We start from the raw sequence: 25,666 nt of genomic DNA, 5'->3' as shown, positions 1-25,666 counted from the left end.
AGAAAAAAAAAAAGATACTATCGTTTTTGTTTTCTAATCTTTGTTGCCGATGTGACATTTTTAATAAATGTTGTCTGAAAATAAAGTGTCTTTTTAATGAGCAATTTGGTACTAAATGTTTAAACTCTGGGTGCCAGAAGTCTTTTTGTCTGAAGGTGATTTTTTTGTCTTTTTGTTTGGAATAAAGCGTTTATCTGTGTGGCGCTCATCTCGGTACCTAACATGTTCCAAACATGGTGCTTTTCTCTTCTGTGAAGCTGTTGTCTAATTAAAACTGTAAACTAATCTATTGTAAAGTGACGTTCTGACACGTTGAGTGTTCTCTGTTACGGATTTGTTTTTTTGACAAACTGCTTCCCTAATGACTGTATTGATCGGCAAAATGTCTCCCCAGCACTGCTGAATAAAACAGTTTAAACGCCTCGATGCTGTTTGAGTTTTTTTTATGAGGTGGAAGAATCACGATTCATTGTTCGGGTTTATTTTCAGTTTACCTTCAGACAAAAAAGAACTGAAAAACTTTTCCTTTTTTTTTAACATTCTCCTTAGGGTAGATTAATTTACACTACCAGCGTTTCCTGACAACAAAACCAATTTCTCCAAGTCAAATATTTGCTTCCCAGTCTTCCTCTGGTTCAGTTTGATGGGAACACTGGACGGCTGGTGCATCTTCCTCATCCTCCTCTTCATCGCTGTCAATCTGTTCTGGCTCTGAAAAACAATAAAATCCAATCAAGAGGGTCCGAGTACATGCAGAAAAAAATTAAAATGCAAAGCATTCGCATGTTTTGGAGCAGGAACATTCAGTTCTCTAAACTTTAGGCAGATCTGACATCTGCTGGACAAACTGTAGATTACACAAACCTTTTATGAATTCAAAGTATCAGAAAAGTCAAATTAAAAGTCAAAAACATTCCATTCAGATAGTGAAACATGTTTTACAGGTTTAACAACTTTAACACATTCATTTTGATTAATTATTTACATATATTTTAAGGTGTAAAGAAAGTTTTTTAACGCAATTAATTCCTCCTGCATCACCTGGAACTAAAATATAGGTTTGGAACGATTAATCGTGATTAACCGATTATTGGGATAATCGCCAGCTAATTCGGTAATCAATTAGTCATTAACTGCATTACACATTAAAAAAAAATGTTATTCGCTGACAGAATGACATATTTAAAGCAATAATTAAGCCAAAACTGTACAAAAAGACCCAATGTGCACTTAAAATAAAAAAAATCAAATTTGTTTGTAAATAAGTTCATTCAGAGCTACTCAAGGCGCAGCTTTAGCTTCACCTGATTCAAATTCTGTTAAAAAAAAAAAGCTCCAGTTAAGAATAATTTGATATCCAATTATTAATTGGTTAATGAAAAAAATTAATCAATCTACAAACGATTAATCGTTCACAAAAGGAATACCTTGTTATTGCATTTTAGGCAATAAAATGTCTATTTTCTTACTTAAAAAGGAACTGAATTATTTGTTTGTTTGTGTCTTCAATCATGTTGAATATTGTTTAAACAAAGGCTTAACTGGTTAAATGAGAAATCTGCAGAATCAGTCATTTTTATATATGATTAATCGACTGTCTGAATAATCAATTATCAACAATTGTTAGTTGCAGCCCTACTAAAAGGTTTTAAAAATAAACATAATAGAAACTACAAAGGGTCTTAAAAGTAAGAAGTGATTTCAAAAAACTCAGAAGGAAACATGCCAGAAATGTGGTTTTTTATTAATAGTGTTGATTAAAGTTATGTTTAACTGAAAGTATTTGGACCAAAAATGTCTCAATACAAATTACACAGTTCACACTCTGCAGTAACGAGGCAGTACCTTGTTCTTCACATTTTACGAGTAGAGAGAATCCATCCTGAGAGAGTTTAACTTGAGGCTGATCCATCAGGAGACGTCTCAGATTTGAAAGATTTCCACTCAGTTCAGCGATTTTCGGACAGAAGGAGCAGAGCGCCGCCAGAGGAACGACGACAAACCTGGAACAACAACAAACACAAAAACACAATATTGGATACATGCATTCACACAACTTTATGCATTTAGTTGTTACTTGTTATTTTACATATTTGCATGTATTTATTCATACAGCTTGTTCTTGATTTTAGAGAAATCCATGCAACGTTTTGTTCCCAAAGTGAACAGAATTGTCAGAATTTAAACATTTCTTCTCTTCCAAACGGAAACAAACCTGTTTAATGTCCCGGACTCTTCCTGCTTGGTTGTCCAAAGCGACTCGGTAAGCTCCTCCCCTTCACCTGGACAATCCAACCTTTCTGTACATGCTGAACGGAAAAAGATGTTTTATACAAATTAAAGCAGAGAAATGCAGTTTTAATTCAGCGTCTTCGTCTACCTGATTGTTTCCGTTGTTCAGTCTGACTGTGTGGTAAACCCCAATTCGTCCCTCCAGTCGTTTTCTCCATCCAGCTGTTCTTCATTTGTTCTGCCCTATACAGAACCTCGCTCAGCAGGAGTCCGATGAAAGTGTTGTTGTCACACAAAGTGGGGTAATTTACAGAGTACACCTAAAACAAAAAACCATGAGTTCAAATATCAAAGCCGAGAAGGACAAACATAAACTTTGCATCGCCCGAGTTTTTGCCTTCTTAGGGCGATTAAGTATATTTTTGGTCTTTGAAGACTTAATTTTTGGACAATCTGGACATCCTTTTGTTTCCGTATTTTAGAGTATAGCTGAAACAATTAACTGGATTAATTGTGATTAATCAATTAATGAAGCAATTGTCAACTAATTTAATAATCAATTAATCATTAACTGAAGTTTACAGGCTCAACAAAAGACAATTTGTTGAGAAAAAAAACTACATATTTAAAGCAGTAATTAAGTCAAAACCGTAAAAATATATATATATACATTTTATGTTTAACATAAAGAAAACTTTTGTCTATGAATATATTTTAACCAAAACTCCTCAAGTGGCAGCTTCAGTTCAGCCGGTTCAAGTAGACCAAAGGACTGCTGTATCATTGCATTTTACTCCAGTTAATGATTAATCAATTACTACATTAGTCGACGATTATTTACAATAATTGATTGATCACGATTAATCGTTTCAGCCCTAAGTGATGCATGTGAGAACCAGCGGTTTATAGAGGAATAAACTCACCAACGTGTAGAAAAACACTTCCTCCTCAAATCTGTTGGGTAAAACGTTCGTACGTTGAAACACACCAATCTGGGAGCAGAAACCGACACTTTCCTGCAGCTCCTGAGGCGCTTCTCCAACTCCGGTGAATTCAGCCTCGTAGCCATAATCCAAACACACTTTAAGAGCCCTGCAGGATGCAAGATGGACATTAAAAAGGAAAATCCAACAGGCAAAATTGTTGTTTAAAAGCCTGAAATGAGTCCATGTACTCAACTTTTTCACCAGAACATTGTTGTCTTATTTTGTCATTTTAAAATGCACGACATGGTAAATTATTTTAATTCATATTCACAAAACAAACAATTTTTTTTACTTATATTTACAAAAGTTGCTCCTTTTTTGTTAAATTACTTTCTTTTGAAATATCTGGCTTTATAGGAGACCCATTATGTTTCTCGATTAATTTGTTTTTCTAACGATTAATCAGATAAAGAAAAATCGTTCTACAAATTTTTCATTTGACCACTTGAGCCGTTTTATACAATATTTGAAATATATTAATATAAACAAATAATTCAGTTCCCCTTATAAATAAAAAATAAACATTTTATTACCTAAAATACAAAAATATAGCATTCCTCTAGTGAATTTGAACCAAGTGAAGCTAAAACATATTCACAGACATTCACAGGTGTTTTTATACTACATGCAAAATGTATATATTTCTTGTTAATTTTGGCCTAACTACTGCTCTAAATATGCCGTTTTTTCAGCAAATGACCTTTTTTTGAGTGTATACTCCAGTTAACGATTAATTGATTACTAAATAAATCGATTAATCACGATTAATCGTTTCAGCTCTACTTGAGATATCACTCCATGGGTCATGAAATAATGAGTTGGACTTTTTAAAATTAACTTTGCATGATGTTTGACTGCACTGTTGTTTATTTGTGAATAATTGAATCTCTGTACTGCACCAGGATCTGAACTCTGATCTGTTCCACTCAAACTTGTGATCGCTGTGTCTGAAACCAGTCAGTCCAGAAAACAGTTTGTTGAATTCAGAGTTCGGGGTGCTGATGATGACGTTCGCTGGCCTCATGTATCCAAAAACCACAGAAGAAAAGAGCTCCAAATCAGGAAGAGTGAGGTGTTCTATACTGCAAAAAACACAGACATAACAAAATAACATGTTTGAAAGCAGAAATTATTATTTAACAAATAACTTTGTAGCTATAACAGCCACTTACAGTTCTATGCTGGTCACCAAGTCGAACCCTGTGAGCCGAGCGTCCCTTTGTGTGACTGAGCCTTGGTACAGATCTATGTGCAGCTGGTCGAAGGTAGGCTGCAGGTAGTCTGTTGACAGAGGAGCCAGTCTGAGCCTGAAGGGACAAACAAGCAACAAATTCAGAAATTGAATTGTAAAAAGCAAAAGAAAAACGTACTGTTCACTTTCAAAGTAATGGTTTACATAAATAACTTCCATCGGTTTATTTAAAAAAAAAAAGAAAAATCACATCACAGCGCAGAAACTGAAGTAGCTGAAGGTGGAAATGACGTAATTTCAGAGCTAATTCACTAAACTCTGTGCTACATCTTAATACAGACCCTGGAAAAGGTTACAGAAAACAAATGAGCAGCTTAAACTAATTTAAGTAGCACATTTTCAGCAACAAGGCAATTCAAAGTGCTTCAAGTCCTACTTAGTCAGTCAATTCCATTATGTGAGAGGCAGCAGTTAGTTATTGTGTCCCACACGGTTCTGTACTAGGATCAGTTCTTTTTGTTTGTTTGTTTGTTTGGAAAATTATAAGTACTTATCCAAACACCTGCCACCACATGAACGTTCAGGAGAAATGACTGTGGCAAATCATTGACTGCATGCAAATAGCCAAGTTTTCTTAGATAAGTTAATTTGTAAAATATACCGATCAATTGAAATGGAGGCACCTGCCTGTATTTATTCATTTTATTTAATCTTTACTTAACCAGGTAAGTTGAATGAAAAATTCTCATTTTCAACGGATTTAATTAACTTTTATTGTTAAGTGCCTTGAGACAAAATCTCGAGAAACTTTCGCAGGATCTTGCAAAATTAAGTCAGGATCCTTGTTTAGTTTTTTATTGTTTGTTTGGTTGTTTTTTGTTGTTTTTTTAGGTTAACTGGAGTTTCTAAATAGCTCTTAACCGTGTCATGCATTGTTGTTAATAATTAGATAAAAATAAATATGTATTTTTTCATTACTCCTGTGGAAAATTTGTACGCTAGCGATAAATTTTTTTTATAAATGTGCCCTTCCCTTTTCGTCACTCACATATTTTTCTTGATTTTGGCACCATTGATGTCCACGCCGACCAGCAGCTCAATGCTCCGCTGAAACTTGAGCTGTTTCAGGAGGCTACACTCGCCGCAGCCCAGGTCAGCGACCTGGTGGGAGAAGAAAAACAAGCAACTGGACAACAAGTTGTCAGAAAACGCGTCATCAACAGGTAGCACTGCGTAAACTAGATATTGGCGTTCAGCGGCTTCGCTACAAGCAAACGTTAGCTTCCAAGCTAACACGGAGAAATAGCTGAATTCCTGCTTAATTCGTGTTTGAATTTTAGTAACTACCTTCGTAGGTTTGTTTTTTCTGACAAAATCGACGACAAACTGATGTCGTTGGCTGTGAAGTGACGGAGTAAAAATGGGATTCATTTTCCTTCCACTACAGTTTACTGTGACCGTCTATTAGCCGCCTCGGCAGTAGGGGGCGCCGTTTAAATGTCTGTTTGCCAGAGGCCAGCGAAGGAACTGCACTTAACAGAATAATGATAAATTTGAATATTAATCAAAAATGTACTTCATTAACAAAATTCACTCAGTGAAACACATTATATAAATTAATTATAAATATACTGGTGTTTTGTAGCCTTAATTTTGACTACACTTTATGAAAACAGGATTAGAATATTACATCAGAACAATTAATAAAAAATAATGAACACAGAAATACATACGTAATGAAAAGTATGTTTAATAGCTGCTTAAAAGTTGTTATTTTCAGAAGACATTTTTAATCTGGCAGACAAGCACCCTACGATGAATATTAGGATAGAACATATTCGTCACCTTAGCAGAGGATTTAGTGAAGTTTGTATCAGTCTTAAGCTCATTTAACAATTTTTAGTCTTCACTGATTTTGAAAATACTGTTTCAGATGATTTTTTGTTGCGAATGAATGAATCACCTTTAACATATTTATCAACCCAATTAAACACAACAGATGAGTAATAGAAGATTTTTTCAGAAATTGCAGACTATTTTTATATTCCTTTATTCCCCATAAAATTAAACTGATGCAAGTTGCAAAACTGTAGGTTGTCCCAAAGTTACATTCTCAAATGATAGTTAAATCTGGATGTTCTTGGCTGTTTATTTGAGACACTCGTGTAAATTTAAAACATGTTTTTGATGTAATGTTATTGGTAGGTTGGCTTTATTCTGAAAACTTTATTATTTCTATTTTAAACAAATAATGTAATATTTGGACTTGATTTCATGAACGAAAATGTTGAATTTTGTCTGGACAATGTAATAGTAATTAGGAAATATCTTTTTTTACAATTTCCATTCCATTTTTAGTATTTAAAATGTTCGGTGTATTTTAATGAGGTCTGTTGTGATTTACTGTTTTTAGTGTTAAATTGCCTATGAATTCTGTACAGATTTGATTTGCATATAATATTGCTTAAAGGGGCGGATATTATGTAAAAGTTACCTTTTTGAGCTTTACACCATGTTATAATCCCTAATCAATAAAATACCTGTAGTGCTGCCTTGATTCTTTCATGCATGTTTGAATAAATCTCCAATGGCAGGCATTCATAGTCACTTGATTGTGCTATAAAATGGGACTATGTTTCTAAAAAAAACAAAAAAAAAACCATATTATCGCTTTAATACAAATAAAATTTAAAATAAAAATATTATAGATAGTGTGTTGTGTGTTCCAGCTTTAGGAAACTGCAACTTCATTTTTGAGCCAAATATATTTGGTTATATTTAAATACAATACTGTGTAAATGTTTAGTAAAGTAATAAAAATGCTGTAGGTTGTGTTCTTTGTGTAAAAAGTATTTATTATCAAATGGTAAAGGGGATGTATTATGTAAAATTCACTTTTTGTACTTCCATTTGGGTTTCGGAGAAGCTCGAGCCGTTACCTAGCAACCCAAGCCGAGCCCCGCCCAGCCCAACCCGTCACCTAGCAACCCAAGCTAAGCTCCAGCACTGGTTGGTCAGCTGGTTTTACTGCTGTTTGCGCTGTAAAATCGCTGCCGGAAAAAAAAAGCGTCTTATTGTCAACTTACTGTCCAGAGTCCACTTGCTGCGTTCTTGTTGGTTCTTCTGGACGCTCTAATTTTGCTTTTTCAAAATGTCTGGTTGGTATAACTGCTCACCTGTTTGCGGCCGTTTTCGCCGAGTGTAACCGTTGAGATGGTGGGCGTGGCCAGTGGCAGCTTATTTGGATTTAAAGTGACAGAACCTCCTTCACTGTCAGCTCATTCTGAAAGGAACTCAATCTCGTTGTATAGGAATGATTTTGTGAAGAAAATGTAATTTGGTTTGTTTAGCCCATTTGCCAGGGTCATTTGCAGAGATTGTATGTGGCTTCTTTGTGTTTTGTTTTTCTGTCTTCATATAATCCCACGTCGACTCTGTTTAGTTGAACTTGGGTCTGTTTGGACGAAATCGTCGCTTTTATTACTTTGTATTCTTTGTGTCAACTTTGAAAAGGTTTTTCTTGGAACACCGTAGACATTTCACCAACAAAATAATTTCACAAATTTGCTTTAATATGTCATAGATTTCTTTTTATTTCGTCATCTGAGCAGGTAAGTCACCAAGAAAATATACATTTAAAGGATATTTCTTGATAAATTATCAGGTTTACTGAGTTTTTAAGAGTTAACAATCATCCAAAAAAAAAGTATTAACCTATCTTAAAAATAAACAATTCTTTTGATAAATATGGCTTCAGCAACACATTTAGACAGCTATGAATGGCTACATGTTTAGATTATTAAAGCAATCAGTTATCTTCCTAAAGTTCTTTGAGCACAAACCAGAAAAGAAAATCTGTGATGGATGCTACGTAGTGGAAAAACCATTTTTACCCCAGATAAAACTCTTTCATCCAGTCTCTACAGTAATTGGTTTCTTTACGAAGCGCCGGTTTTCCTGCAGGTCGGCCAGGAGAAGTCGCTCCGGTTGAGGCCGTCCTTTGCTGCCACTCTGACGCAGTAGCTGGTCACGGGTTTGAGGCCAGTCTCTGTGTAAAAATCCCCGCCTACGTTCCTCACTCTCGGCAGCGGAGTCGTCTGCTCCGCGTTTTGCTCCTCTTCGATGACGAGCTCGTATTCGGTCGCTCCGTCCACCATCTTCCACTTCACATACAAGGACCCGCCGCTCGCTGTCACGGCCAGAACCTCTGGGGTCTCCAGACCTGGAAGAGCGTAAAGAAGCTTCAAAATAACATCCACAACATCAAAACTAGTAACTACAGTCCACTTATAGAGATTAATCATCGATTAATGGTGTATTGACAGAGTTGGGTAGTAACTAGTAACTAGTACTTTTTACTTTTACTTGAGTAATTTTATCATGAAGTATTTCTACTCTTGAGTAAAATTTAAGTTTTTTCTACCCACTGAATGAAAAACAAACATGTCTGAACCAAAAATGTACCAGAAACACACTGCAGCTTTTGATAGTTTTATAAGTTTTTTATTGATAGAAACTGATTTGGAAACATTTTCTTTTGCCCGACGTTGTTATATTTTGTTGCTTATTTGAATTATTGTCATTTTGGTCCTTAAAATGTCAAAATTTCTACTTTATCATTTGGTTATGTTTTTAAATACTAAATGATTGATTATTTGATCAGTTATTCAGTAGACTTTTTACCAAATACGTTTTTACTTTTATTGAGTCATTTCTTGGATGGGTACTTTTTACTTTTACTTGAGTAAAAATATATTAAAGTAGTGCTAATTTTACATGAGTACAGTTTTTTGGAATCTCTGTTATTAAATTAAAATGAGTTCCAATCGATTAACTAATAATGTCACCTTAAACTAAGGATATTCAAAGTGCGGCCCGTGGGCCATTTGTGCCCGTTGGATTGATTTTGTAAGAAAATGGCTGCTTACTGTAATCATTAGATGATGGATAAAATCAATCAACTTTAGATTAAGTAAATAATCGATAAGTCACTAACTTTCTTCTTCATCGCTGTCGAGTTGATCGGGTTGCAGATCTCGTCTCCTGCGTGCTCTGACTGGACCTGGTGAACAGAAATGAATTATTTATTTCTTAGCTTTCATTTTATATTTTTGCACAGTAAGAGGAAATCATGACAGTACGACGCCGTATTATTACAATGCTGCAGACAGAAAATATAAAAAGAGGAAAACATTTCTGCCAAAAAACTCAAATTTGAGAATAATTTCAGAAGATTTCTAGAAAAAAGCTTGGAAATTTCAGGTTTACAGGTAAAAAAAAATTCTTGAGAAAAACCCTGAAATTTTGAGGTTAATCTCAGAAGATTTCTAAAATGGAAAAAAAACATGGAAATTTCTTTGAAAAGTCAAAAGTTTTACACTTTTGAAACAATATTTTTTTATTAATATCACATTTTAAGAAGAAACATGAACATTTCTGAGATTTTTGTTCTAGAAAATGTTTAACTTTCAAACTTAAATATTTTTTTAAAAAATTCCTTAGTTTTTTGGCGGAAATTAACTTTATTTTAAAATTTCAATGGTCCTTGAACATCGTCTTTATACAAGGCATAAATGTTGTCTGGGACTTTAGTTCTTTTCAAACAGAGGAAACCAACTTGGAGATGTTGAGAATCTTACATCTCCAAGTAAGATTCTGCTACCGTTTGTGTCGGACCTGTTATGTTTTGGCTCGGGTTGCTTTCCCCGACAGCGTTGCTGGCTGTTACTGTGGTGGCAGCAGGGTTGAAGTTGGTCAGCTGGCAGGAGAGTCCCGTGGTGTTGCACAGCTTCACCCGGCTTCCCCCCGACACGTTGTAGACCGTGTACATGGTGGCCAACACCGACGCGTCCCAGGACAAGATGGCCGACGTCGAGTTCCCGCTGTATTTAACCCTCTGCGGCGCACAAGGCTCTGCGAGACAAACAGACAGCGATGATAATTGAAATAAACTGCTCTGTACTTTCCTTTAATAAAATAATAAACAAAGTTACACACTAAGAAAATAAAGTATATTTACACGTTCAAAGAAGTGGGTATAAGTATAAACTTATTTTTACATCAGCAGCATCATCCAATAAATTACTAGTCATGATATCTTGGTTATAACATTATTTATTAGTATTTTCTTTATACATATCTGTCATTCATTCATATTTGCATCAATAATTGTTAACATGATATAATTTCTATAGTACATTTCTAAATCAATAAAGCAATAATAATTGACAACTTCATTAAATGGTAACAATAAAAAGCTAACTTCTATTCTCGGAGGGAAAACAGAATTTTGAGAATAAATGGAGATTTTACTGAAGCGTAAATATTTTTATTTATGATGGGGCCATTCTTAATCTCAGAAACTTTCTAAAAAATAAACTGAGCTGCAAAAGTTTAATATTTGCAAGAAAAACATTTTAAAGTTTGAGATTAATCTCAGAAATGTTATAGAAAGAACAAGGACATTTCTGAGCTCCAAAAGTCCAAACAATGCAAGAAAAAACTCACATTTTTTAAAATTTGTATTTGCAATTTAGAGATTAATTTAAAAATTTGAGTATTCTAAGCAAATGTGTGACTTTTCAAACAAAGACATTTTCTAGAAAATTCTGGAGATTAATTAAAAAAAATTCAGACTTTTCTCTTGCAGATTTTTGACTTTTCAAGTTATTCTCAAAATTTGAGATTTTGACTCTTCAAATTCAGAAATTTAATTTTTTCCCTAGCAAATTTCTCAGATTAATCTAAACATTTGAGATTTTTCTAGCTAATTTCAGAATTTTCAAACTCATACATGTACATTTTCTAGAAAATTCCTTGAATTAATCTCAAAATTTCTTAGTTTTGTGACAGAAATTTACTCCTTTTTTAAATTTCTGTCTACAATTGCCCTAATTTCTTGTTTTCACTGATTGTAGTGAATGTTCAGTATTTTCTGCCTGTTTTTTCCAGTAACGTTGTAAATCCTGACCTACCTGTGGTTCCTGTGTAGATTCTGGACGGCTTGCTGACGCCTCCAGAGTTTCTGGAGAACCCGGTCACGTTGAAAGCCGAGCTGCAAGGGATCGGCAGCTCGAAGTACGGCCTGGGCTGCCAGTAGGAGGAGACTTTCATCAGGGTCAGCGGGTCGTTTCTGATCCAGCCTCTCACTTCAGCCAAATACTCGACGCCTGAACAGTTGACTTTGTCCCAGGATATCATGGCCCAGAACGTTAGTTTGATCCTCTGCATCCGGACATTCAGGCGAGACGGTGGGCATGGAGCTGATACAAAAGAGAGAGAGAGTTGCACCAATAAAAATAGAAATGCTATTTTAATTTTAAATTAACTCTGTTACCTGCTCCTTCCTGCAGAGGTTTGCTTTCCGAGCTGTTGCAGGCCCCGTCGAAGGCTGTAACGGTGAAGTTGTAGTTGCCGCCACACTGCAGGTTTTTCAGTGTGCAGGAAGTGTTGCTGCTGTCGCAGTAAAAGGCTTCGCCAGCCGCAGACGACACGCGGCTGAAATACTTCACAGCGCCGTCGGTGTGAGCCCAAGACAGCCGGGCGTAGTTGGTCTGACAGTCGATATCCACGGCGAGATTAGACGGAGCGCAAGGCACTAAAGAAATAAAAAATAAAGGAAGTCAGAGAGTGAATCTGGTGACGTTTTCCAGCCATGATTATACACTCCAGTTAACAATTAATTAATTTCTAAATTATTTGATGATTATGTCAATAAACAATTAATCGTTTCTGCCCCAGTTGTACCTGTTCTGAAGGTATCGTTGCTGGGGTAACTGGTGCTGTTTTCTCCCACGGCGGTGATGCTCACGCCGTACACCTGGCCGCAGTGCAGGGCAGACAGGGAGCAGTTGTTGGCCGTGTTGTTGCAGGCCACAACGTGGCCATCTTGTCCTCTGGCCGTCAGCCGGTATGATGTGGCCACCAACGATTTTTCCCAGGAAACCACGGCCCCTCTGTCCTGGCACTGCGACACCACTGTCACATTGCTCGGCACGCAGGGAGCTAAAGGAGAAAAAGATTAAATATCCCAAAAGACGTGGATAGGCATAAGATCACCCACCATCTCCCTGCTACAGGGGAAAAAGCTGGTGGCTAACGATGACTACCGTCAATATAACATGCTAAATCTTAAATTTACGCCTAATATATCAAATAAAAAGGGATGCAGTGCTTTGCTACACTATGACAACTTGATAACAAGGTCAGGAAAAAGTTTTAATTAGGAAAAAAATAGGAAGGGAGAGTTCAGTTATGCTAGCTTGACTATGACAACCTTAACATGTAGATGTGGTGTGGAATTTAGTGTGTTTTCGTTCAGTTAAAAAATAATAATAATAAAAAAGACGACCCACACCAACTCTGACAGATCACCAGGAGAGAAGGTGTTTAAATTAGCTAATCAACCACCGCAGTGTTAGCTTAGCTAATAGCAGCACTAGCTAATCAACCACCACAGTGTTAGCTTAGCTAATAGCAGCACTAGCTAATCTACCACAGCCATCACTTATTAATAATCATAATAATCACAAAATAAAACATTAAACTGTAATGTTCTGAATGTTCTGTTCTTTGTGTGGGAAATGTTTGACTGTTTTTTAAAATTTTGAATCCTGAAACATAATGTGTCGTCAGTTGCTATGGCAACTTAGGTGACAAGAGAGCAAGAAAAAAAAGAAGTGGTTTTGAGATGTACAACAGTTTTCTGTGTTTATTTTCCCTTAGCTGTGGCATAAAGCACTGAGTTAATAATACCTACATCTCCAGGTTTCATTTTGTTAACGGAGTCGTTCTACCGCAGCAGCGCGGTTATGAATGGCAAGTAAAAATATCGTTTTTTTGCCCTCCAGCGTTGTGCGCATGCGGAAAGTTTCCAGATGTAAACAACAACATGCAAGGGGCTCATAAAGTGGGAACTGATTCTGTTTTAAATACCTGTCTTGATCTTCGTCGGGGGACTTCTTAGGCTGCTGCACTTGTCTGAGGAAGCCGACACGATGACGCTGTAGTGTCGGCCGCACCGGGCATCCTGGAGGACACACTGGTTTGACGAGGTGTTACAGGAAATGACGGATTTGTCTTCGGCTTCGGCTGTGACCAGGTAGAGCGGCGAGTCCAGCGTTTGCTTCCATTCAACCAGGATGGTGTCGTTATTGAATGCAGGTGTTGCAGTGACTCTCTCTAGAGCGCAAGGACCTAAAGGAATGGAAATAAACAGAAATATACCAAATGTTGGCGTCGACTCAATCATTTCTGTGTCTGGATAGCTGTGAAACAAAATCTTCTTACTCATGTCTAGAGCTAGTAGCAGCATTTCCATTGATTTTATAATTGTGCAAATTGTAATTACAAAAATAAAAGTGCTTAATGGAAACGTGACAGTTTTTTGTTTCCTTCGCATCACAATGTGATCAACAGCCGGATGTTACTACTGACAGAAACGGCAAAGATGAGAACAGGAAGTGGTAGGAGGATGATGGCGCTGCATGATTCTTCATGACTTATCGCATGAATAAACTTATTCACGTGTGATTTTAATTATGTTTCTTATTTTATGGAAGAACTGCAATTACAATTGTTCATGGAAACACTGCAATTGCAGAATTGTTTTTTGTTTTTGTTTTTTACCATTAGTGAAATATTGACTAAATTTTGTGCATTTTAGTAATGGAAAAGCAACTAGTGGCTACATTTCTATTGACTGTATAATTGTGTCTGTTGGAATTATAAAAATGTGATTAATGGATAATTTTGAGAAAAAAGGAAAAAATTCTTCTTTTCAATAAAAGTTTTAGTGATACGATGTAGTGGTTTTAGGCAGTATCGAAATTTGTGTATTTTCTAAACTCTGATGGAAACACTTATTGTCGCATCACAAGCGTCACATGATCAACAACCGGATGTTACTGCTGGCGGAAATGACAAAGAAGACAACACGAAGTGGTTAGTGGACGATGTTTTTATAATCCCTTTTTGTGTGAACAAACTTATTCACATGTGATTTTAATTGCGTATTTTCGATTTCACAGAATAGTGACAAAGTTTTGTGTAAATTTAAAAAAGGAAACACAGCTGGTGTGGAAGGTCCGAAGAAGCCTCAGGTTGCCGAAAACCAAAAATCAGCTAAAAAAAAAAAAGGCCCGAGTGAAGCTGCATACCTGTCTCGATCTCAAAGGTGCTGCTGTGATTACTGCTGCACTGCTTGTTGACTGCCGTGACATGGAAGGTGTAGAGAGTCCCACATTTCAGATCTGCGACTTCGCACAGGGAGGACGAGGAGGTGCAGCTGGAGTTACGGCCGCTGGCCGCCGTGGCCAGAACGTAGTAGCTGCTGGCGCCCTGCGATTCGGTCCAGGACACCCAGGCTGAGTTTGACACGCAGTCCAGGTGGCCATTAGGCTTCGTGGGAACACATGGCGCTGTCGCACATCAAACAGGACAGGAATGTTACTTTTCATTCACTTTTTATGCAGCAGAAACTTCTTTATAATATATGAACACAGGGGTTGCATTAGCCGAATATTTTCCTTATTTTGATGGAAAAATGTGATGTCCATTACACCTGACCAGTTGGTACAGGTAAAGGTAATTTTAGTTATATAGCACATTTTCAGCAACAAGGCAATACAAAGTGTTACAGATGCAAAATTTTAACTCTAATTAAACAGAAAGAAAATGAAACAATCGAATGTCATTATTAGGACTGAGACGATCAATCATGATTAATTGATTGTTGAAATAATCAACGATTAATTATTAGCTGGAGTAAATACAAATTTTTCTGCCTTTCAAATAATTAAAAAATTTAATATTATTACAATGACTGAAACTATTGTTGAAATAATCTTCAGCTAATTTAGTAATCGATTAATCATTAACTGACACTTGATCAGTTAATGTTAATGACACTTGGAGAAGAGACACTTTGTTTAATTAATTGGATTAATCATGATTAATCGATTGTTGAAATAATCTTCAACCAATTTATAAATTAATTAATTGATAACTGGAGTTTAGGGACTCAAAAAATGCAATTTGCTGAAAAAACATATTCAGAGCAGCAATTAAACCAAAAACATACGATATACTATGTACAGTATATATATATACTATATATATATATATATTCACACACACATTTTACATTTAAAATAAAACACTTTTTTCTGTAAATATGTTTTACAAAAATCTTCTCAAGTGGCAACGCTTCAGCTTCACTTGGTTGAAATTTACTAAAGGAATGATATGTTACTGCATTTTAGGCTAAAAATATATATTTCTTCCTTATTTTAAAAAGTATTTGCATCTTTTAATGTATTTATAGGATTGTATGAAAAATGTAGCTTAGTGAAAAATCTGTAGAATCTGCCAATTTATCCGATTTACTGTCAGAATAATCGATAGGATAATTGATTATGAAATTAATCGTTTTTTGCAACCCTACTCATTGTTATCATTTTGAAAAAGTAGATTATAGCAGGATTTTTTTTACTCTGCTAGACAAAATGGCCTCAGGACGTTTCCATTCCTGAAGCAACGATGAGCTGACGTTTACCTGAACAGGTCGGCACCACGGCGCTCGGTTTGCTCTCACAGGCGTCTCTAACGGAGATCACTGTGACGTTGTAGCGCTGCCCACAGGGCAGGTCGCCGATGGTGCAGGAGTTGGTGCTGGAGTTACAGTACAGCCTGGCGCCGGTGCTGCTCACTACGGCTACATGGAAGTACTGGGCGTCCGGGTTGGGGGCCCAGGAGACGACCATCGCCTTTTCAGCACATTTAGCATTGACTGTCACGTTCTGAGGCAGACATGGAGCTGAGACAGAGGCAAAGTGATTTACAGTCACCAGTTATGAAACAAGCAATTAATATCACTCTGAAGGTTCAGGTCAGAGGTCAGCCTGATCTCTAGTTTCCAGCTGTAATAACTGAAGCTGTGCGCTGACTCTAGATCTATAACTCTAGATCATTTCTGTTCATCCACACATTTAGCCGTTATAAGCATCATGATGACATCATCGTGTAGAGCTGTGTATCACCTGCATATCTTTGGTACCAAACCTTATTTCCAGTTATAAGTTATTCTAATGAGAGCAGGTCGATGTAGAGTTGATTAGTTAACAACACAGATTTATTCATAAAGTTTAGCTTCTTAGCTAGCGACCTTCAGTGCCTACCTGTCCGTACGAGAGTCTGGTTGCTCTCCACGCCGGAGCAGGACTCGTCCAGGCCGAACACGCTGACGCTGTAGGTCTGTCCACACTGCAGGTCGCTCAGGTCACAGTAGGTCATCGTGTTGTTGCACCTGGCCCTGTGTTTCCCGTCTGTAGTAACGCCGACCGCAACGTAAGAGAGCGCGCCGCTGGCCCACTCCCAGGTCACCGCGGCCGAGTTCGAGAGGCAGCGGAGGGACGCGCCGACGTTCGTGGGCTTGCAAGGAACTGGCAGAGAGAAGAAACACAAAAAAGTTGAAAATCTGCTAGAAGAAAAAAAAACAACTCGCAAGTTAGGAGATTATTTAACATATACTGCTCAAAAAAATAAAGGGAACACTTTAAGTGTTAAACACCTGTTTAAGTGTTCCCTTTATTTTTATGAGCAGTGTATATTCTAGAAAAACAATTTCCTGATCTCATTACGCCAAAAGTTTCACATTTTTGACTTTTTGAGCTCGACTTTCCAATGTTTTCTATAAAATTACTGAAATGATTCTAAAAATTTTTGAGATTTTTTCCTTACAAATTTTACATTTTCAAACTCAGAAATTTACTTGTTGCTTTTTCCCCCACAAAAGTTCTGAAATGATCAAAAAAAATTTCGATTTTTTCTCAGACTTTACACTTTTTCTTTTCTTTTTTTTACACTATTTCTGAAATTAATCCCCAATTTTTTTTTTCTCACGACTTTTTGACTTTTCACACTCAGAAACTCCCTTACTTTTTTCTGCCAAATGTCTTAAATTAATCTCAAATTTTGTGATTTTTTTTCCTCACAAATTTTCAAATTTGGGAGTTCAGAAATGTTCAGGTTTTTTTCTAAAATATTTCTGAGATTAATCTCAAACTTACTGATTTGTTTCTCACAAATTAAACTTTTGAACTGAGAAATGTACATATTTTTTTCTAAAAAATTTCCAAGATTAATTTAAAATGTTTGAGTTTTCGAGAAAAATTGTTGGCTTTTCAAACTCAAATTTTCTTGTTTTTTCTAGATTTTTATTTATTTATTTTTTTCAGAAACGACCCAAGTACCCCATCGGAGTCAACTCCTATATCTAATTCTTCCCCGTCACCATGACAACCAATAATTTAAAGCTAAAGAGGATATGTAAAAGTATTCCTACCAGACTTTAGGTCGATGAAGGCGTTGCTGTTGTCGCAGCGTCCATCTTGAGCCGTCACTGTCAGGTTGTAGGTCTGGCCACAATGCATGCTGGGAAGCTGACAGCTGTTTTTGACGCTGTCACAGAATATTTTGTGACCGTCGGGCCCCAAAGCTTGAACGTGGTACGAATGGACGCCTTTGTCTTCTGCCCATGACACCACGCCGGTGTTGTTGCCGCACAACATCTGCGCCGTCACTTTCTGCGGCACACATGGTGCTGCAACCCGACACAAAGGGACAAAAGGGTCAACACAACATGAAGTCTTAATATTAAAGCAGTGTTTCTCAAACTGTGGTCTGCAGGCGCCCTCTAGTGGTCTGTAAGGTACTGCATGTAAACGACCGCTTATTAAGTCAACTGAAAGTGAGATGCTACAGCTAGCTTAGCAAAGAACTGGATTAAAACTAATAATGGAGAAAAGGCTTAAAACTGGGTCACTCAAAAGAAAGAGTGAAGATACCGGTGGAAATAAAACAACATCAGAAATACTTATATGATCAGAGAAAGTAAACCTGCAGAGTGTTGATGTTCACAAATGATGTGATTCTTTTGAACGGCTCTATACTGTGAACAAGACTCAGTTGGTGAGAACTGTTCCTTGTTTTTTAAGACTTTGCTTGCTTATAACGCTCTGCTCACACGTCAACAGCTATTGTTATTTTTAATTAATTAAAAATGATTTAATCGGCAAATAAATACAATAAAGACAACTGATGATGGACAACGGAAACAGTAATTAGGGATTTAAGAGACTAATATTTTAATTTCAGGTTGTACTTATTAAGATGTTGTGTTATTTCAGGTTAGTTGGTGTTCGGTAAATCGGTGAATTGTTCCTCAGCCTGAATAAGTTTGAGAAACGCTGTGTTAAATGAAACCCGAATTGTGACTGAACCTGTGTCGATCTCCACGGCTGAGCTCTTGGCGCTGCTGCACATGTCGTCCGATGCGATGACGGTGATGGAGTAGTTCTGGCCACACAGGACGTCGTCCAGCAGACACGTGGTTGAGGAGCTGTTGCATGTTGAGACCAAGCCGCCGCCGCGCGCCACCGTGGCGTACGATGAGGCGCCTTTGCTCTGCTCCCAGGACACCATGATGCCGCCGGATTCGCACACGACTCGGGCCTCCACCAGCGCAGGCACACAGGGAACTACACAACACGTCAGCAAACAATTAACCGGCTAACAAAAATCTATGTATGTCTCACAATTGGCATTAAATCAATGATTTTAATGATAAATTAAAACAATCTCAATAATTTTTATTTGTATTATTTATCATTTCTCTCTTTCTACCAAAATTTGGACGACAGTTGACATTTTTCAACTAATCCTTTTTTTAGGCACAGTTTTGAGTTCATAATTCATTTTATCAGTTTCTTCTTTTGTTTCCGTTTATTTTGCATGTTTAAAATGTCTTCTAGTTCCAGTGTTAAATGTTAGCATTTAATGATTTGAGAATGCATTCTTGCCTGATTTTTGCCATTATATTACCTGAAAATGGTCTCAAAACAACAATATTATCTTTTATTGCAATAATTACTGGGACGATTTATCGTCCAGCAAATTTATTACTGTGGCAGGTCAAGGCGCTGCTGGTCATTCTGAAGCAGGAACAGTTGATACAGAAACAAAGATGGCGGCACGATACCAGAACAGGAAAGAGAGAAAAAAACATTCTCATACTTGTTCATTCATATCCTGTTTCTTTTTCTAGTTTACAAAAACTTTAGTTTGAAATCCTTTCCTATAGATACCGTGCCTGTGACATGAAAATTATCTCAAAACAATAATATTATTATCACAATAACATCTGGGATAATTTATCATCCAGCATAATTTGCTACTGTGACAGGCCTATTGATAACTCGCATTCCTACTTACATCAACATTTTTGTCCCAATTTTTTATTTCAAATTTTAAACCAAAAGCATTTTCTTACTTGCTTTGAGCTGCTGCACTTCGCTCTGCGACACGTTGCACGCGCCGTTAACGGCGAGGACGCTGACGTTGTAGGTGAAGCCGCACATGAGGTCGGACAGGATGCAGGACTGGGAGTCTGTGGAGCAGTTGGTCTCGTGTTCCTGCACGCCGAAAGCTTGGACGATGTAGGAGTCTGCGCCGCTGCTGGCCTGCCACTCCACCCGAGCAACGTTGCTGTGGCAGTCCAGACTGGCCACAATGTGTTCAGGAGGACAGGGCACTGGGAGAAAAGGATAAAATTAAGGATTATCGCTGAAGAGGAGCTTAATTTCTTCCTATTCTTAAACTTGTGATTTATGAGGGACAGCAGGGAAATAAAAATGGAGGCTAGGTGGATTTAATGTGGATGAAAATAGACATGAGATCCATTTGTAGGAATTTCAGTAATTTATTTTAACTTATTGTTCATCACTTATGATAAATTTGTAATCATAATTTTGAATTAGTGTCACAATAAATTCCAGTTAATTATGTTTTGTCGGGATTGTTAGTATTACTATTTTCTCCAGTTTGTTCATTGAATAAATATCAATAAATTTGAAAAGGATAATTAAATGTCGATAGAGGAGGGCAGTTTTTAATCTCGATATTTTGCGGTACTTTTATGACAGAAAACACTTACGGCTTTCATCATTTTTAGCAACACAAATACGATTCTCAAAAAACATTCCAATTTGAAACAGACTTCTTTGAGACGCCCTTTACTTAAATAATTGTGATTTATATCACTAATTTGAACACAGTAACCGCATTTAATCATACTTTTGAATTTACTGATATTGATGCCCTGGAGGAACAAACTGGAGAAAATAATAAAAATAAAGTTTCTAAGAATTTTTTCTTTATCATAAATTAAAATGTATTGAGAGAACAGTAGATCAAAATTCATGACAAATGATAAATGATGCAATAAATGCAAACCCATAGTTCAGCTTTGTGATACAAATTACACTTCTTTGTGTAACTGGTGTCATTTATCATTAATCATAAGTTTATTAACAAGATAAGTCATTAAAAACTCGCCGCATCATCTTCCTCCAACTACTTCCTGTCGTCGTCTTCTTTGTCATTTCTGCCAGTAGTAACATCCAGTTGATGGTCATGTGACTCTTGTCACTACAGTTTTACAAACTAAATTAATTTTGATAGCTGAAAAATACCTACTCATCCCAGCACAAAGATTTTTATTGAGAAACTTATTTTTTTTAAATGCTGTGTTTTTATTCAGTAAATTTATTTTCAGAATTCTAATTTGTGCACAGCTGTAGTCTTAAATATTCAACTTTACTCTAGTAAAGTCAGGCTTTTTATATGGAAAATATGGAGGAACAAATCCCTTAAATTGTTTTTGGCAGCTTTTGAGTTTAAGCAATTCAACAAAATTAAAATCTATTTGAGCAAATCAAGCTATAAAGCAACAGTTTTACTCAGAATTTAAGGTTTTATCTTCTTTTTGAGCGGTTACCTGACTCCAGTTGCAGCGTGGTGCTGGGTGGGCTGCTGCACTGATCGTTTGACGCCACAGTTGCCACCTCATAGGTCTGGCCGCACTGCAGGTTCTCCAGCTCACAGTTGGTGAGGCTGGTGGTGCAGCTGGAAACATGGCCGCCAGAGGACCGGGCAGTGGACGTGTAGTTCAAGGCGCCCTCAGAATACATCCAGTCCAGGAGCGCAGAGTTGGTGTAGCAGTCCAAAATCACAACGCCAATGTTGGGCGTGCAGGGAACTGAGAGACGTAATTAAACATAAATACATTTCAGGCGTTATTTAGCCACAATGGGCCGCCATTTGTAAAGTCACACAGTCAAAAATTAGCAGCGATAATTTAGGTAAGCTAGCTCATAGCTTTACATTTGGTTCTGAGGTTGCCAGATAAATGCTGTAAATGGTACATAGCTTAAAATTTGGTTTGGAATGAAAAGTTTAGTTTGTAAATTAATTATTTAGCTTGCTAGCTAAATATTTAGCTCCAAATTAAATTTATCTCCAAACGAATGAAAAGTTTAGTTTGTAAATTAATTATTTAGCTTGCTAGCTAAATATTTAGCTCCAAATTAAATTTATCTCCAAACTAAATATGTAGTTTGGAGCTATGCATTTCACTTGCTAACTAAACAGCTGGAGCTAAGTATTTAGTTGGCAGCAGAAGTTTATATAGAGATTCGCAAAACCCAACTTTTATTTTGGTAGCCCACATTCACTTATAGGTAGGTGAATTTGCACATTAGCTAAATATTCTACAATGAGCCAGATAAATTTTTAATTGGTAAATTAAATTTAATATTTGTTTAGAGATTTATTTTGTAAATTAAATATTTATCTTGCTGCTGGTGAGATTGGATCTCTGTTTACCAAGTTAACTACATACTTAGTTTGGAGCCAGCTAACTAAATTGTTTGGAGCTAAATATTTAGTTTATAAACTACATGCTTAGTTAGCTCATAGCTTAATATTGAAGCTAAATATTTAGTTTATAAACTAAATGATTAGTTAGCTCATAGCTTAATATTGGAGCTAAATATTTAATTTGTAAATGAAATATTTATATTGCTAAGTAAATATTCAGCTCCAAACTAGCTATTTAGCATATTAGCTAGGTATTTTGTTTAGAGCTACATATTTAGCTTGATAACTACCGTAAATATTCTGGAGCTAAATATTTAGCTGGTAAGCCAAATATTTAGCTAGAAAATTAAATATTATGATTGAAACTTATATTTACAAATAAATGAGTGAATGAGTAAAAATATCACTTTAAAAATGAACTCCCATGTTTTTCTTTTATGACAAACTAAATTACAAAAATTATTGTCATTTAAGTTTTGACTGTGCAACTTCACAGACTTCATTCACAGCTTTGTTTTTAGAAAAGGCGATTCATATAAATCCTGAATGTTAACCTGATTCAAACGCGACAGCTGGGCTTGGTAAGCTTGAGCAGATGTTGTCCTGCGCCACCACCTGGACGTGGTACCGCTGTCCGCAGGTCAGGTTGGTCAGCGCACACTTTGTTTCTTCTGTGGCGCAGTTGGACTCGGCTCCCTGTGTGCTTACTGCGATCACTTTGTAAAACAGAGCGCCATCACTGGCACTCCAGGACACGACCGCCTCGTTTGTGGAGCAGTTCATCGTCACTCGCACGTCAGTGGGAACGCAGGGGACTGGGGGGAAAACACAGCAGACGGAGATTACCTGGTCAGCAGCAGAAACAGAAAGCATTTAGCAGAAAACATCTTGTTGCACAGATTATTTATGTATTTAATTCATATTTTCTCCCTTACCAGTACTTTCTCACTGAAATAAAGGTGATTTGTTTTAAAGGGGACCTGTTGTGCTAAATTCACATTTTTCCTGATTTTGTACTTCCATATCTTTAAATGTTCGGCTGGGGAATTGAACAGAGCTGATTTTTCATTACATTTACTTAAAGATTATCGGAGGATAAGAGTGTGGGGACATATGAGGCAAAATTCACATTTCACCTTATTTTGTACTTTCAAAACTTTTAGATTTTGAAAGTACAAAAGATAGATAAATTTTAGGTTGGTGAATTAAACAGGGTTAATTTTTCATTGAATTTACTTAAAGATAATTGGAGGCTACAGTGTGGGGATGTATGAAGCAAAATTCACGTTTTGCCTGTTTTTCTACTTCGATTTTGGTCTCCACTGCTTCTAAAAACAGACAAACTTGTTAGTTGGTAATAAGTTCATGTTTTATGGTGTCTGGAAAATTAGCTGTTTCAAAAACTTTCCAAATGCAACATTACAAGTTAGCAAGCCCAGCACCTCTCCTAGCAACCCCAGACCGTTACCTAGCAACCCCAGACCGTCACCTAGCAACCCAAGAAGAGACCAGACTCGACTCTCATTAAATAGGAATTATTTTGTGGGAAAAATGTATTGAACGTGTTTTGGATGTTCCTAACCTGTTTAAGGAAGCATAATATATTATGTCGCCTTTAATATTGTGTGCAAGTGAAAAAACAGGAGAGAAATAAGCTTCTTTTTAGCAATTTTTGGAAAAAGAAAAGAATCAAAGAGGCATTTAAATGTCTACCAACTCACCCGACTGCAGTATGTCAGACATGCTGTGGTCAGAATCACAGATGCCGTTGGAACCGACAACCGTCACTAGGTTGCGCTTCCCACACGGGATGTTGGGAATGGCGCACTGCGCGTTTTCAGACGCGCAGCTCATCGGCTGGCCGTCTTCTGGCATCACCGTGGCGGTGTAGAACTCCGCCCCCGCCGAGCCGGTCCACGACAGCAGAGCGATGTTCGACAGGCAGTTCAAGACGCTGTGCACTTCGGTGGGCGGGCAGGGCTCTGCGGCCGGGAACATAATATAAAGAGCAGAGGTTTAAGATTTGTTATCAGAGGAAGCAAATAAGAAGAAAAGGTCAATACAGCACATCATCACATTTGACAAAGATAAATAAAAAGCCTTAAGACTCAACTACTTTAGCATATTCTCTCACTAAAACCAAATAAAAAACAGAAAGTCCTTTTTTTTCTTTCTAAATCATTAAATGATAACTTTCTGGCACCCATTTGATCCCTACAGAAACAAACCAACTTTCAGTATTTTATCATTTATGGTAATACTGTTTTTTTTAAATAAGCTAAGCATCAGAAGCTTAAACGATTAATCGTAATTAATCAATTATTGAAATAATCATCGTCTAATTTAGTAATTGATTTATCATTCACTGGAGTATACTGACTCTAAAAAATGTAATTTTGATGAGAAATCGATTTATTCAGAGCAGTAATTTAAGTCAAAACTGTATGATTAGTATAATAAATGCAATATGTATTTTGAATATAAGATAAAAACACCTTTACCTGTAAATACTTTCTACCCAGTTTCAGCTTCACCCGGTTCAAATCTACTAAAGAAATGCCATGTTGATCCATTTTGGGCAATGAAATCTATTCTTTGTTAAGTCTATTCCTGACTTAACAAAGGAGTTGAATTATTTATTTGAATATTTTAATGTGTTTCTGATATTGTATAAAATAAAACTTAATTAGTTAAAAGAAAAATTTGTGTCATCAGGATAATTGATAGATTAATCTATTATTAAAATAATTGTTTGTTTTAGACCTATAAGCAACTTTCAAATACTAACCCAAAGCTTCTTGTCTTCCAGGGATAGAGACAAAGTCCTGGTGGAATTGGTGAATTAACACTTTGAAATCATTTTGAAGTCTAATGGTCCGGACATAAATCCGATTATGTTCTTTTGTTTTATCTTTGGTGGATTTTGGAATTCAGTTTCTACAAAAAATAAAAGTTTTTAATAGAAATCTACCTGAAAACAGTTTTGAAGGCTGGCTGGGGCGACTGGTGCAGACCGAGTCTGCCGCCTGAACAGACAGGAAGTACTGATGACCGCACAGGAACTCGGAAATGAACGCCCAGGTGTCGTTGGTGCTCAGCTGCACTTTGTGGCCGCTGTTGGTCTCTGCCGTCACGATGTAAAACTCAGCGGTTTTACTCGCATTCCAGGTCAGCGATCCAACCTGGGAGAAGATGAAAGTACGTTTTAGTCAGCCTGAGACTGTCAGTTTCACCTGATGAGACGGAATATTAGGGCCATACTAAGAAAACATGTAAACATTATGAAAATTAAATCATCAAATTACAAAATTAAAGTCATGTTAGGTCAGTGGTTCCCATTCGTGGGGCGCGCCCTAGAGGGGGCACAGTGCCATTGCAGGGGGGTTGTGGGAGGAGGTATGGATGAATGAAAAAAAACACACAAAAAAAACAGTTACACAAAAGTGTTTCACTGTAAAGATGGTTTGTAGTTTGTTTTCTTGGAACTTGAAGTGTGAAATAAACTTCAGTGGAGTTTGAAAACAAAATATGTGTTTAGGTT

At 36.8% G+C, this 25,666-nt stretch overlaps 2 protein-coding genes across 2 annotated transcripts in view; both read right to left on the bottom strand.

Moving 5' to 3' along the window:
- Positions 1–29: 29 nt before the first annotated feature.
- Positions 30–5,889, bottom strand: henmt1 (HEN methyltransferase 1). Its single transcript, XM_032572442.1, has 9 exons — positions 5,758–5,889; positions 5,459–5,571; positions 4,391–4,525; positions 4,118–4,300; positions 3,156–3,324; positions 2,381–2,552; positions 2,216–2,309; positions 1,814–2,003; positions 30–711 (listed from the first exon to the last, which is right to left on the bottom strand). Exons 1-9 carry the CDS (start codon positions 5,839–5,841, stop codon positions 556–558), a joined length of 1,296 nt encoding a protein of 431 aa, XP_032428333.1. The 5' UTR covers positions 5,842–5,889; the 3' UTR covers positions 30–555.
- A 2,089-nt stretch (positions 5,890–7,978) lies between these two features.
- Positions 7,979–25,666, bottom strand: part of fndc7b (fibronectin type III domain containing 7b) — a 60,104-nt gene continuing 42,416 nt past the window's right edge. The window contains exons 43-59 of the mRNA XM_032572389.1: positions 25,097–25,307; positions 23,847–24,107; positions 22,680–22,940; positions 21,245–21,505; positions 19,739–19,999; positions 18,690–18,947; positions 17,753–18,010; positions 16,587–16,850; positions 15,965–16,225; positions 14,568–14,828; positions 13,345–13,605; positions 12,157–12,414; positions 11,747–12,007; positions 11,385–11,672; positions 10,087–10,323; positions 9,407–9,472; positions 7,979–8,632 (exon numbers count right to left, since the gene is read on the bottom strand). Coding sequence (XP_032428280.1) covers positions 8,349–8,632; positions 9,407–9,472; positions 10,087–10,323; positions 11,385–11,672; positions 11,747–12,007; positions 12,157–12,414; positions 13,345–13,605; positions 14,568–14,828; positions 15,965–16,225; positions 16,587–16,850; positions 17,753–18,010; positions 18,690–18,947; positions 19,739–19,999; positions 21,245–21,505; positions 22,680–22,940; positions 23,847–24,107; positions 25,097–25,307 — 4,212 coding nt within the window. The 3' untranslated portion in view covers positions 7,979–8,348. The remainder of the gene's footprint in view (positions 8,633–9,406; positions 9,473–10,086; positions 10,324–11,384; positions 11,673–11,746; positions 12,008–12,156; positions 12,415–13,344; positions 13,606–14,567; positions 14,829–15,964; positions 16,226–16,586; positions 16,851–17,752; positions 18,011–18,689; positions 18,948–19,738; positions 20,000–21,244; positions 21,506–22,679; positions 22,941–23,846; positions 24,108–25,096; positions 25,308–25,666) is intronic.

The sequence above is a fragment of the Xiphophorus hellerii genome, chromosome 9, assembly GCF_003331165.1.
Source record: "Xiphophorus hellerii strain 12219 chromosome 9, Xiphophorus_hellerii-4.1, whole genome shotgun sequence".
Classification (NCBI taxonomy): Eukaryota; Metazoa; Chordata; class Actinopteri; order Cyprinodontiformes; family Poeciliidae; genus Xiphophorus; species Xiphophorus hellerii.
Note: the sequence above shows the minus strand (reverse complement) of the source record. Positions and strands in the feature narration are given on the sequence as shown.